The sequence below is a fragment of the Puma concolor genome, chromosome C1 (genome assembly GCF_028749965.1).
Source record: "Puma concolor isolate L17-30 chromosome C1, mPumCon1.1.hap2, whole genome shotgun sequence".
Lineage (NCBI taxonomy): Eukaryota > Metazoa > Chordata > Mammalia > Carnivora > Felidae > Puma > Puma concolor.
In genome coordinates this window covers 60184805-60197260 of record NC_141674.1, presented here as the reverse complement: position 1 = coordinate 60197260, position 12456 = coordinate 60184805, and the positions used below count along the sequence as shown (strand labels likewise).

Here is a 12456-nt window from a genome sequence, read left to right as displayed (position 1 = left end):
GCCGGCGCGCTCGCCTCCTCGCTAGATGGTGTGCGAGCCGCCCGAGAATTAGACTCACTCCGGACTCGGCCAAACGCAACCGAGAGGAGGTGTAGTGTGGTGCCAGGGGGTGGGAGGGGAGGGAGGGAGGGAAAGCGAAGAGAAGGAGGAGGGGAGGCAAAAAAAAAAAAAAAAAAAAAAAAAAAAAAAAAAAAAAAAAAAAGAGAGAGAGAGAGAGAGAAACAACAGCCAACAACTAGAGGGGGAAGGAAAAAAAAAAAGAAAGGAAAGAAACCCCCCACCCCCCCCACCTCCCAAAACTCCCCCCACAAAATAAGAAAAAAAAAAAAAGAAAAAAGAAAAAAAAAAGAAAAAAAATCCTGTGGCGCGCCGCCTGGTTCCCGGGAAGACTCGCCAGCACCAGGGGGTGGGGGAGTGCGAGCTGAAAGCTGCTGGAGAGTGAGCAGCCCTAGCAGGGATGGACATGATGCTGTTGGTGCAGGGTGCTTGTTGCTCGAACCAGTGGCTGGCGGCGGTGCTCCTCAGCCTGTGCTGCCTGCTACCCTCCTGCCTCCCGGCTGGACAGAGTGTGGACTTCCCCTGGGCGGCCGTGGACAACATGATGGTCAGAAAAGGGGACACGGCGGTGCTTAGGTAGGATGAACGGCGTGCTTTTCGTACTTGTCTCAGTCTTTCTTTCTGTGTCTCTTTCTACCCTTCTTGCTTTTATTTATTTATTTATTTATTTATTTATTTATTTATTTATTTAACCCCGAGTAAGAATGCTGGTGGTGATCACCATCAAAAAACCACACCGCAAGGAATACAGGTGCTGCTTCTGCCCGGTGCCTGGCCCCTTGATGCTGGGGCAGGTAGGAAGCTGGACGCGTGATGCTAAAGCACTTTGCGGGAACGCCAAGTAGCCCAGGGATGAGTGAAGTGTGAGGTTTAGGAGGGGCAGGTGCCACTTTGAAACTCAATTCACAAGGTCTCTGTTTTACTGTCATGGGGTACTCGTGGAGAGTCTGACAAGTTTATCAGGTTTGTTTCTATTTTACTCTAGCCTAAGCGACTTTTTCAAACTGCTGCCTCCCTGCTCCCATTTATTTTCCCTTTCACTTGGACACTTAGGCTCAATTTCTCCCTCCTCAGCTTTCTTTCTTTCCGCTGATCGTTTTCTTCCCTCTCTCTTTTCTCCCTCCTCATTTTCTTTTCCCATTTTTCCACTTCCTTCCTACTCTCCTTTTCCTCTACTGCCTCTTTTCGTCCCTTTACTGTGCTCTCTCTATTCTTTCCTCCCTTTTCTATTTTCTCCTCCTGTATATCTTCACCACTCTGATTTCTGATCATATTTAACCGCCTTTCTTCCACTCTTCACCTTTCTCCATCCCTTCTTTTTCTCCCTTATTAATGTTCCTATTCTGTGGTCTTGTCTCCCTGTTTTTGACTCACATTCCCCATCCCTCTTCCCACATCCTTTCCCATCATCGTCACATACACATGCATGTTCCCTCTGAACCCTTACAGTACCATCTTCTCACACTCACAAATCTCTTTCCCTTAAACACACTCACTCACATACTCTCTGTTTCACATCCTCACACACACTGGCCCTTCCGTGTTCTAACAGCCACTTTCATATTCACGTTCTCTTTCACTGTTTAAAAGGCACACACTCCTTTACTGTTCCACACACTGTCACTCTCACACATGTGTACACATGGTCCCTCTCTCTATGTTTCTCTCTCTCTTTCTCTGTTTCTCTGTCTCTTCTTTTTCCTTTCCTTCCTCCCTCATTCCATCTTTAGTTTTACTTCTTTTTCTCACCCTTCTTTCCTCCCTTCTTTTCCCTAAGGTTGAGCACCGAAATGTTTTGTCATTAGTGAACATCCGTAGCCCGATTTTACCCCAAAGCAACACTGCAGAGTGAGATCCTGGAAACATTTTTTTTTTTCTCTTGTGAAAATATGAATTGATGATCAGCAGTGCTTAGATCTAACAAAGCTAAACACTCTTATTCCTTCATTTCTCATCGCCCTACCTTCTCCCCCTGACACCCCCAACTGACGTACACTTCAAATCTCCCTGAAAGATCTTCTTTCTCTCCACTGGGTGGTAGTTGGCTTGTAAGTGTGGATGCACAAAATCAGTATACGCGGCATGTCTAAGGTGAAAGAGAGTAGGCTATGTTTCTGTTTGAATTGTGCAACATATTTTAAATTTAATGATCTGGGTTCTGGGTGTGGTATATGTTTTACACCTTCTGAAACATGCTTATGAGTCCAAATTTGTGTGGAATACTATAATACTTTCTGACATACCCTAATAACTAGTATGCTTTTATAATATATGTTATCTTTGCTGCTGTAAATACAAAATGCCACTGAATGTATACAAAAATAGCAAATCATTTGTTATAACTTTAATACCTTTTCATTGCTGGTAAAAGCTATGAACTCTATGTCACATAGAGGGTATAAATAAAATGCACATTTTCTTTTTTTTATATTAAGTTTGTTTTGGAAGTTTGAACAACAGTGGTAGGAACGAAACTATCTTCAGAGGCTGCAAACACATATCATGGGGGCTGCAATCTATGTGTTTGTAGCAGTGCACTGCTTATTTGTCATGAGCATTAACATTTTCAACCTAAAGGGTTTGATAGACTACTTGCCTTTTGATGATATATCTTGGCATTTTGTTTCTAATGAATCTAATACATGCTATGGCTAACTAAAATAGCTGGAACCACATTCTGCTTCTAGGAGACCTATATTTAGTTCACCCATCACTTACAGTAGTGAAGCTTCTCTAACTAGTGGGGGCAATATCTTTCTAGTGTTATTGCTTTGGTGCAGCCCTTGTTTACTTGTGTACATGGTACCACATCCATTTATAGGCTGTATCCTGAGTTTTGTAATATCTTAATTAGAGAACTTTTGACTTTTAAACTTTTTAGAAAGAATAGAATCTGTCTCTTCTAAGTGATTTTTTTTTTACCGATTACAGTGTTTATTTTTTTAATAAACAGAATAATTTTGTGTCCTATGAAACAGAAATCCTATCAGCATTACTTTTTACCCAAAGTCATTTGGGTAGTACTAATTCTGTAATTCTCTAGGGAGTATCCCACTTTTTACCTTTCTACATTGCTCATAGGTTTTTAAACTATTTTAATGTATGCATTTATAAGAAATTTTCTCTCTGTTAAAACAATGTTACATTGTATGCGTTGTTTTTCTTGACTCTTCTTCTGCATCTGGCATTTACTCTGTCCATAGACCACTACAGACAGAGCTTAAGGACTAATTGAGTGTGTAAGTCAGGTGCCATATTTCTTATCAAAAGTAATGTCATAGTTATAGTTTATGTTTTTACATTGGAGACTTAGAATTATATTTGATGGTATTCTCTAATTAATTAGGAAACAAAACAAAACAAAATTTACCCTCCTGCATACACCCCCTCACATCAAAGTACAAAAATCTGGTGTTCAGGAGAACACTTTACTGAATTACATGATATCATTCATTAAGCTTTACCCAATAGGCTCTATTTTTAATGTAACACATTCCTCAAAAGTGTCTCGTAATAAAAAGCAAGTAGTGGTATAGCAGTTATCAAATAACTTTAAGAGCTAAAGGCCCGAAAGTGCAAAAATGTCGGTCAGTGACTCTGTTGCTTGTGGTTACATTAATGAAACAGAAGTTTAAAGGTCAAATGATACATTTCTATCTTCTAAATGCCAGAATGTCTGTTTTAGAGAAAAAACAATAAAGAAAAACAAAAGTTTCCCTAAGTGGCATTATGATACGAAAGGGAAATCATTCTGTGATCTACTAACTATATGTATCATTTTATAAATCATCTTCTCTGTTTAGCTTAGTGAACTTATAATGAAATTCCATTTCATAATTGCAGCATTCTTATCATTTGAATTTTGCCTTTAAAGTTAGTGAAGCAATATATTAAATGTCAAAATTCCCCTTACTTCTAATAATGTTATTCACTGATAAATCTCTGAAGGATTCACTTGAGCTATTTGGACCTTCTTGATAATGTATTTAATGATACATCTATTCAATATAGAGAATTTGGTACCTCGTTTACTTAAACTTTGGATTTCATTAAATGCGTGCATGTCTTAGAGTGCATTGTAATTTGCTACAAACACAAATTAATGTTTGCATTAATTTATTAAATATCAACTTAAATTGCTACTATGTTTAATACATATTTTATTTTATGTATTTTATGCCTAACAAAATTTGTTAATCTGCATGTGGAGAAATTAACTTTTTCTCCAGTCTTCAAATTGCATTTTGTAGCACATGGAAGATAGGAGTTAATGTTTCCTGGGGTGACATAGCAAAGAACAGAAGATGCTAGAACCACATTAGTCACATTGCAGGACCCTCTGTTTCTAGACCTGGAGAATCAAGGGGAACATAATAAGGTTCTGGATCAGTACATCAATTTCAGATGACTTTTAAAATATTGGTTTGCAGTCGCTTTAATGTGAATCAGTTGCTTTATCCGTACCTTATTAACAAACACAGCTATGTTAACATGTCCAAAATGTGTAATATTCTTTGGAAACAATACAAGGAACATCCTCATTTATATCCTCACAGTGCCTGAACATTTTCTTAAATACATGTCATTTTTAAGTTAATTCTTTCAATCTGTTTCAACTTCAGCTCTTCTGTATGAATTTTGTACATTTTAAGCCGCCTTCCTGATATGAATTCAAAATATCCTATTCTCTGCTTGTCATGCTTTAATCAAAGAAAGGAAGAGAGATTCTTTTCTTAAATGTGATATCTTCTTTTACCTTAGCAAAGTTGAACACATGCTGTCATTTTAACACTGTAGGTTTGAATGGAGGTTATATGAGATCCCAATATGATATTGTAATATGAAGGACGATTTTTGCTTACAGCAGAGAACATAGGGCACATTTGCACAGAAGATATTTTCGTTGGAAGCTACAAAACTTTCGCAAGTAGATTTATAAGTGGATATGATGAGTATTTATCACTTCTTGGAACTATTTGTCCTATACATTCGCCTTTTGATTAGACTACATTAATTAGTTTGGTTTGAAATGCATGCTATTGGATATAAGAAAGTAAAGGATTTATTTATGAGAATGCAGAATTACCTATAGTAGTAGAAATCAATTGTGCTGTGCTTTTGGTAAATCATTGGATTGTCTAATATTGTCTGTTGAGTCATTCCTACACGTTGATGCATTACATATTTCAAATACATTGTTTAACTATGTAGGTGATTTCAGTTTAGAATATTAAGGCATTATTTAAAGACCTATAAGCTTATTAAGTAGTGTTGAACAAATATTTTTAAAATTCTGAAGTTTTTTTCCCTTCTTTAAAAAAGAAGGGGAAATAGATTATCTTACTGAGTCATTTGGGAAAAATGTGTTCTAGAATACAGAATAAAATGCTACACTGTTACCTGTAGTGACTTGCAAAGCTGTTCAATTAGCATGACACATTGTTTTGTATATTAATACACAGTCATTTGTTATATTAAAGGACAATGTAGTATATTAAATTTTTTCTAGGTAAATTTATTTTGCCTAGTCTTTTCAGTTTAGAAGAATTGATAAACCCATGTGATTGTATAAATCTCTGAACACATTCATGTTAATGAACTACTTATTTTAAATAGATTGGCTTTGAAATTAAACACCTCCATGAAATAAGTTATTTTTTTGCAATACCTGACCTCTGAAGAGCTTAGAGGAATGTTCACATCTTGTTTGTGACAGTTCTGGGCCCAATTAACCAGTCCAACCTTTGTCCTTCTGCTACCCTAGGCTATTGGAGATAGATGGTAGAGCTAATCCCTGAGACAACATTTCCCAGTCAGCCACTGTCATCTGCCTTCAGGTTGTGTAGTTGCACGATGGAGGGGAGTTTGGGGAGAGGAGAGGACGTGATGAGTGAGACTCTCCATTCTTCATTGCTTTGGGCAGCATCCAGCAGTGTCTCCATCTCCCAGGGGAACCACTTTGTTCCATCCTCCACTGGATCACTGGGTCATGGACTTCTATTTACACTCTCATCTATTCATTCTCATATCTTAGGAGTAGTAGTGGCTTCCTGCTCTTCTAATTTCCTGAGCTGTCTTACCATTACCTATATGGCTTCTCAGCTTTTCTAAACACTTTGTAATCAGTTTCTTTCATTAAATCCCTCTGTTTTAAATAACCTGAATGTTTTAAGTTTTGCTAGTGGAACCCTGATTGATATATAGTGAAAGGTAATAGCTTCAGTTATTTTAATTATATTTGATTAAATGACTACTTTGCCCATGGCATGATAAATGTTGGTTACTAGCACTAGATATAGGAGTTGTTTAGGGAGACGTGCATAGAAGTTAAACCATAATGATACTAGGGCATATTACAAAGAAGAAAGATTTTCCTGCACCCAGATTATGGTGAGAATAATAAACGAAATGTGTAAATATTTAATTAAATATACATTGATTAATAATATTTGAGTTAGTAATGTTACTATGGGTGGGAACATAAAGAAGTTGATGAATATATATTGACAAGATTCAATAATTCTCTATTTATTTATTTATTTATTTATTTATTTATTTATTTATTTATATTGACTGAGCAAAAGAGAAGAACGGGCAAACTCTGTGGATATGGGATCCAAATGCTGAGATAATTCCTACAGAGTTGCCTATTGAAATCAATAGGAATTAAAGTCTTTTCTTTTATGAAGCTTAATACCTGAGGAACTAATCAAAATTTCCAGTTTCTTATGAAGTATATAGTCATAAAAATGCACATGAGTCCAGTGTTTTGGCCACTGTAGAAATTAGTCTCTCAAGCCATTTGAATCTTATGATTAGAAATCAGATCACTTTTCTATAATATCCTGTTAAGACATAAATTAAGACATTATAGACATCATGTAACTTACATAGAAGAGGTAAGAGATGCTTCGTTAATAAGGTTTTCTTTTTTTTTTTATATCTGTCTTCTTAACCGAGTATTAGATCATGTGACGTCTTCTCTAATTTCTTCAAAATACCTTCTGAAATGCACTTATGTAGGTGTCTGGTTCCAATATAAACAAGCATTCACGATAAAGTTCTACCTTTGGTATATTTCTCCATACTTTTGCAAGAAAGATGGCATCTTAAAACCATCATTGATGAACTGAATCTCTCAAGGATGCCTAAGAGAGGATTTCTGAATTGGGAGGGAACTTGGACTTCTTGATCTCTGCCATGCCATCCATTTTAAAGTTTTGCTGATCTATTATAGATTGTCATTGACACTTCCTACATATAAGAGAAAATAGAATTTATTGCTCTTTTTACCTAGGAGAATCATATTACCTGCCTTTCGGCTTTTGTATAGGAAATTTTAAATTGGGTCACATGCTTTTTTTTGTCTGGTATTTTATGGATTTCAAATTCACCAGTGGAAACAAGAAGTTCCCAAACTACTGGAGAGTAAAATGTAGGATTTTCCTATATGGCCATAATCATTATCAAACTAGATTTTAATTTTTTTTTAATGTTTTTATTTATTTATTTATTTATTTATTTATTTTTTTTTTAAATTTTTTTTTCAACGTTTATTTATTTTTGGGACAGAGAGAGACAGAGCATGAACAGGGGAGGGGCAGAGAGAGAGGGAGACACAGAATCGGAAACAGGCTCCAGGCTCTGAGCCATCAGCCCAGAGCCCGACGCGGGGCTCGAACTCACGGACCGCGAGATCGTGACCTGGCTGAAGTCGGACGCTTAACCGACTGCGCCACCCAGGCGCCCCTTTTATTTATTTTTGAAGGAGAGAGAGAAAGAGAGAGACAGAGCATGAGTGGGGGAGGAGCAGAGAGAGAGGGAGACGCAGAATTCAAGGCAGGCTCCAGGTTCTAAGCTGTCAGCACAGAGCCCGATGTAGGGCTCAAACTCACGAACTGTGAGATCATGACCTGAGCCGAAGTCAGATGCCTAACTGACTGAGCCACCTAGGCGCCCCTCAAACTAGATTTTAATTAGTCCCTTATATCTAAAAATGTAGTATCATTTGCAAGATATTGAAGAAATTTACTAACAGCAGTTTTTTTGATATTTTGTTAACATGTACTTTCCTGTTCTTTGCTAATTTTGATATACAAACCACCTGAGTGTGTAAGTGCTGTGGCTCTTGTTCATCTATTCCTAGACCTTAACACAGAACCTTACATTTTTCAGGCTAACATCTACTATTTTTTACATTAGTGAATCCCTGGAAGAATAAGCAAAGGGATAAATGTATTTGTTCTTTAGTTTATTAATTGTTTCACATTTAATGATTGTATTATATTTAATACTGTGGCAGATCTACATGTTTATAGTGATTAAGTACTTTTTATTGAATCTATATATCAAGAGTCTCTGCCTTACGTAATTCCTGCAGAAGTCCTAGTGGGTTAAGATACATACATTGGAATCACTCAGTATCTTTTTTTTTTTTTTCAACGTTTATTTTTATTTTTGGGACAGAGAGAGACAGAGCATGAACGGGGGAGGGGTAGAGAGAGAGGGAGACACAGAATCGGAAACAGGCTCCAGGCTCCGAGCCATCAGCCCAGAGCCTGACGCGGGGCTCGAACTCACGGACCGCGAGATCGTGACCTGGCTGAAGTCGGACGCTTAACCGCCTGCGCCACCCAGGCGCCCCACTCAGTATCTTTTAATTGCAGTGCATAACCTACTAGTGGGTCTTGAAGAAAGGTACTGGATACTAAAGGCATTTTTTAAATTAAATGTACCAAATAGAGTAGAAGGCATTTTGTGTAATAAAGGTAAGTCTTGTCTGATAAAACTTTAGTGTGTGTGTGTGTTTATGTGTATGTGTGTGTGTGTGTGTGTGCGCGCATGCACATGCTGTGGCAAGATTTTAGATGTATTACTGAGGGCTTCAGCAGGGAGAGTTTGAGACACAGTGGTATGGTTGTAAGATTTTGAATTGTGGTTATAATTTTAAGAAGATCCAAGATTTTAAGTTATATAGGAAGACTTTTGCCATTTGCAATTATAATCATCAGATAAGAAAGACAGTTCAAAGTAGCAAAATGTCTGTTGTGACCTCCTAACATTTTTTTCTGTTTCTACCTCAACCCGTGGAGCTTCTTTTTCCTTTCTCCTAAGGATTCAATTAAATCAAATCAATAAAGATACAGGGGTAGAGAGAACTGGCTGATAACTCTCAATTATGAAAAGTAGCTATATGCCCCAAACCAGAGCAGCACTTTTGTATCATTCCAACCATCTCCCAGAGGCAGGTCAACAGTACTTTATAAACCACAGGGTATTGATACTAGCTGATAGAATTTTAATGTGGTCATATGGCTTTGATTTATAATGTTGAAGAGGTTATCTATTAGCATAGTGGTTTCTAAGCCATATCAAGTTCTGAATCCTGACAGAGGACCTTTGATGCTCTTAAGCATCCAGCTGGCATGGGAATTGGTCTTTTAATCACTTTTTCTAGGAAAAGGGGAATATAGGAAAGGAGGAATTTGGCAGGGTTGCCAGTGTTAAGTGTTGGCTCTTTTGAACAGTAGCCAGTGCATTATACTTTTCAGATAGCTGGTAATTTGTTCATTTAAGGAAAATGTTTATAACCCTTTTCGGTCCAGAACTAAATTGTTCTTCAGTGAATTTCACTAAGTTGTTTGGATATAGGTCCAGTGTCCATGATGATGCTACAAGATAGGGTTTCTTTAAAGCTATTGCCATAAAGTACTGAAAAGTTTTGGATGATTTAAAAGGGCCATGGGAAAAATGTGTTCTGTTGTCTTCAGAAACTCCTTTCCTCTCATTCAGCTAAATTAAATTTAGAGATATTAAAAGGATTTAAGAGACATTGTGAACATAAGAACAATAATCAGAAGACAAGAATATTGTTTGTGTATTCTTTGCAATAACACTACATACTGTTGTATTGGGATATTAAATGAATAAATCAAAGGAATCATAACGTTTTCCTAATCTTATAGATAAAATATTTCTTATAGGAGAACATATTTAGATATATTTGATTTGTAAGTAACCTGTTTTCCATTAATGTCTTGGTAATTGATCAGCAGAGTTGATGGCACCTCTACTGCTTAACATATTGCTTGACACATTATTAGTGTTGACTGAAGCACTCGAAGGAGAGAAGGAGTAATGGGCAAGGGAGGAAGGTGAGGAAGGAAAGTGTTATGCTATATGAGTGACTTCTGATCAAATTACCTAAAATTTTGAATCACTGGGATGACATAAAATTAAGCCCACAACTTGTACTATATTATAATAAAAATGAAATAATAAAAAAATACTGTTTTGTAATAAAAAGAATATATTATAGTAAAATAATTACCATAAAATGAATACATTTCATTTTATATAATTCATCAAATAATTGGAATAATCCTAAACCTACACGCTTCCCATAATAAAGTGATGTATGTTATACAAACTGAAGTTCCAAAATCATATTTTACATTCGGATATATGTCTCCCTTCCAAGCTACTAGTCCATTTATATTTGTTTTAAAAAATACCTAATAACTCCATACCTTGGCCTGCAGTGCGGTCAGGGGCTAATTTTTTGGAATATGTTCACAACAGGAAATTATATATAAATCTTTGAATAATTGCTCTCCTGTCTTATTGAGCATATGTCACTGATCGATATTTTTTTTGCTCATACATCATTAATGTGGAATAATAGATATAAAAAGTTACTTTTGCTTATGCACAGAGTTTATCTCCTTTGGTATTGTTTAGTTGTATTGAAACCTGTCATGCTTTGAGGTATCCAGAATGATAGTTATGAGAATTTGAGTTCCTACTTCTCTACTTACTGGCTACATGACCTTGAACAAATAAATGCCTTACCCTCACTTTGTATGTCCTTAACAGAACTACATGGATTATATGAGATAATACACATAAAATGCTACCACAGTAACTACTACGTAGTAAGCACTAAATTTATATTAGCTAATAATTTTGTGTTGCTTTTCTTCTCCTACTCTTAATCTGAAATTTGTTGTCACTATTTACTTATTGATATGGGTATATATTTCCCCATTTAAATCATTGATTCAATTATGTGTGAAGCATAATTGTACAATATGCTTCACAATTGTACAACTGTACAATATTCAATGAATATATATTTTTGCTATGATTTTGTTAAAATAACATTTGTTGAACCTCAGGGTGTCAGATAGTGAGCTGTGACTGAACAACAAAACCACAAGGGAGACTGAATGAAGTAGAGATGTTTATTACTCACAGGTCCTGGAGGAAGCACATGGCATACTGCCAGGGGCCTTATGGGAAATCCAGATAGAGAGATCAGCTGAACTGGAGTACATACCTTTATGAGGGTTGATGGGTGGAGTGTTTTGGGGTCTTGGTTCAGATCAGGTCAATTCTAACCAAAAAGAGTAGAGTTTTATCTTAGCCTTGCACAAGGGGAAGGTACACAAGAGGAGGCAGGAGAGAATGTTGCTCACAAGGACTCCTTGAGGAAGTGGTATCAGGAACTTAGATTTGCTTATGTCTCTTCTGGAGATGCACAAGTGAAGGGGCTAGTGTCAGTGCGTTCAAGGCCCCTGTGTGCTACTTGGCAGCAATAACATGGGACAGTTTAGTTAAACACTTGGCATTTTGTATTTTAAAGATTCTGTTCAGTGGACATGATTGTGTTTTTGTTATTGAGCCTGATAAGCAAATGCAGTAACTCCAGGAACCACAAATTTTATGCTCAACAGACTGATGGTGACTTGACTCACTTAACATAAAAGTAAGAATATCACTGTAATGAGGTGGTCACATGAAACATTGAGAACAGAGGAAGAAATGAAAAGAGACAGAAGAGAAGACATGAGAGGGATTAGAAAGTACAATATGATGGCAGTGGAATAGTTAGAGGGTGAAGATTAACATTTGTGACAGTTTAGGAGAGAAGAGGTGATAACTGGTGACAACATTGGAATAGTCGATAAGAGGGTGAGAATAAAAAAGAAGCCAAATGTGTGTTCTGGATAGGGTAGCAAATAATTCTTCAGGATTAAATATGCCCTTATGTTTCTTTAGGGCATCTGTATGTATGCTGAAGGCAGTACAGTTAGAAGTAGTCTGTATGGGCAAGAACTTTCCATCTATATTGCCATTTTATTCATAGACAATACACTTAGGAGAAGCTCAGAAAATACGCTTGCTTTAATTTTGCATATTTGCCAAATGCATAGCAGAGTGATTTAGGTTCATAATCATGACAAAGCCATCATCATCATGATTCAGATTTCAACTAACAGTCACTGTGTACCTACTATATATGACATACTTTCACAACAATATGCAATAAATTATTGCTTTCCCAGTTTTATAGCCAAGTAAATTCAGGCTTAGAAAAATAAGTTAACCTGTCCCAGG

The 12456-nt window shown here is 36.6% G+C and overlaps 1 protein-coding gene across 1 annotated transcript in view; it reads left to right on the top strand.

The window, feature by feature from the left end:
- The first annotated feature begins 337 nt into the window (after positions 1 to 337).
- NEGR1 (neuronal growth regulator 1) overlaps positions 338 to 12456 on the top strand; it is an 862121-nt gene continuing 850002 nt past the window's right edge. The window contains exon 1 of the mRNA XM_086717279.1: positions 338 to 633. Within this exon, the coding sequence (XP_086573405.1) occupies positions 458 to 633 (176 nt within the window). The 5' untranslated portion in view covers positions 338 to 457. The remainder of the gene's footprint in view (positions 634 to 12456) is intronic.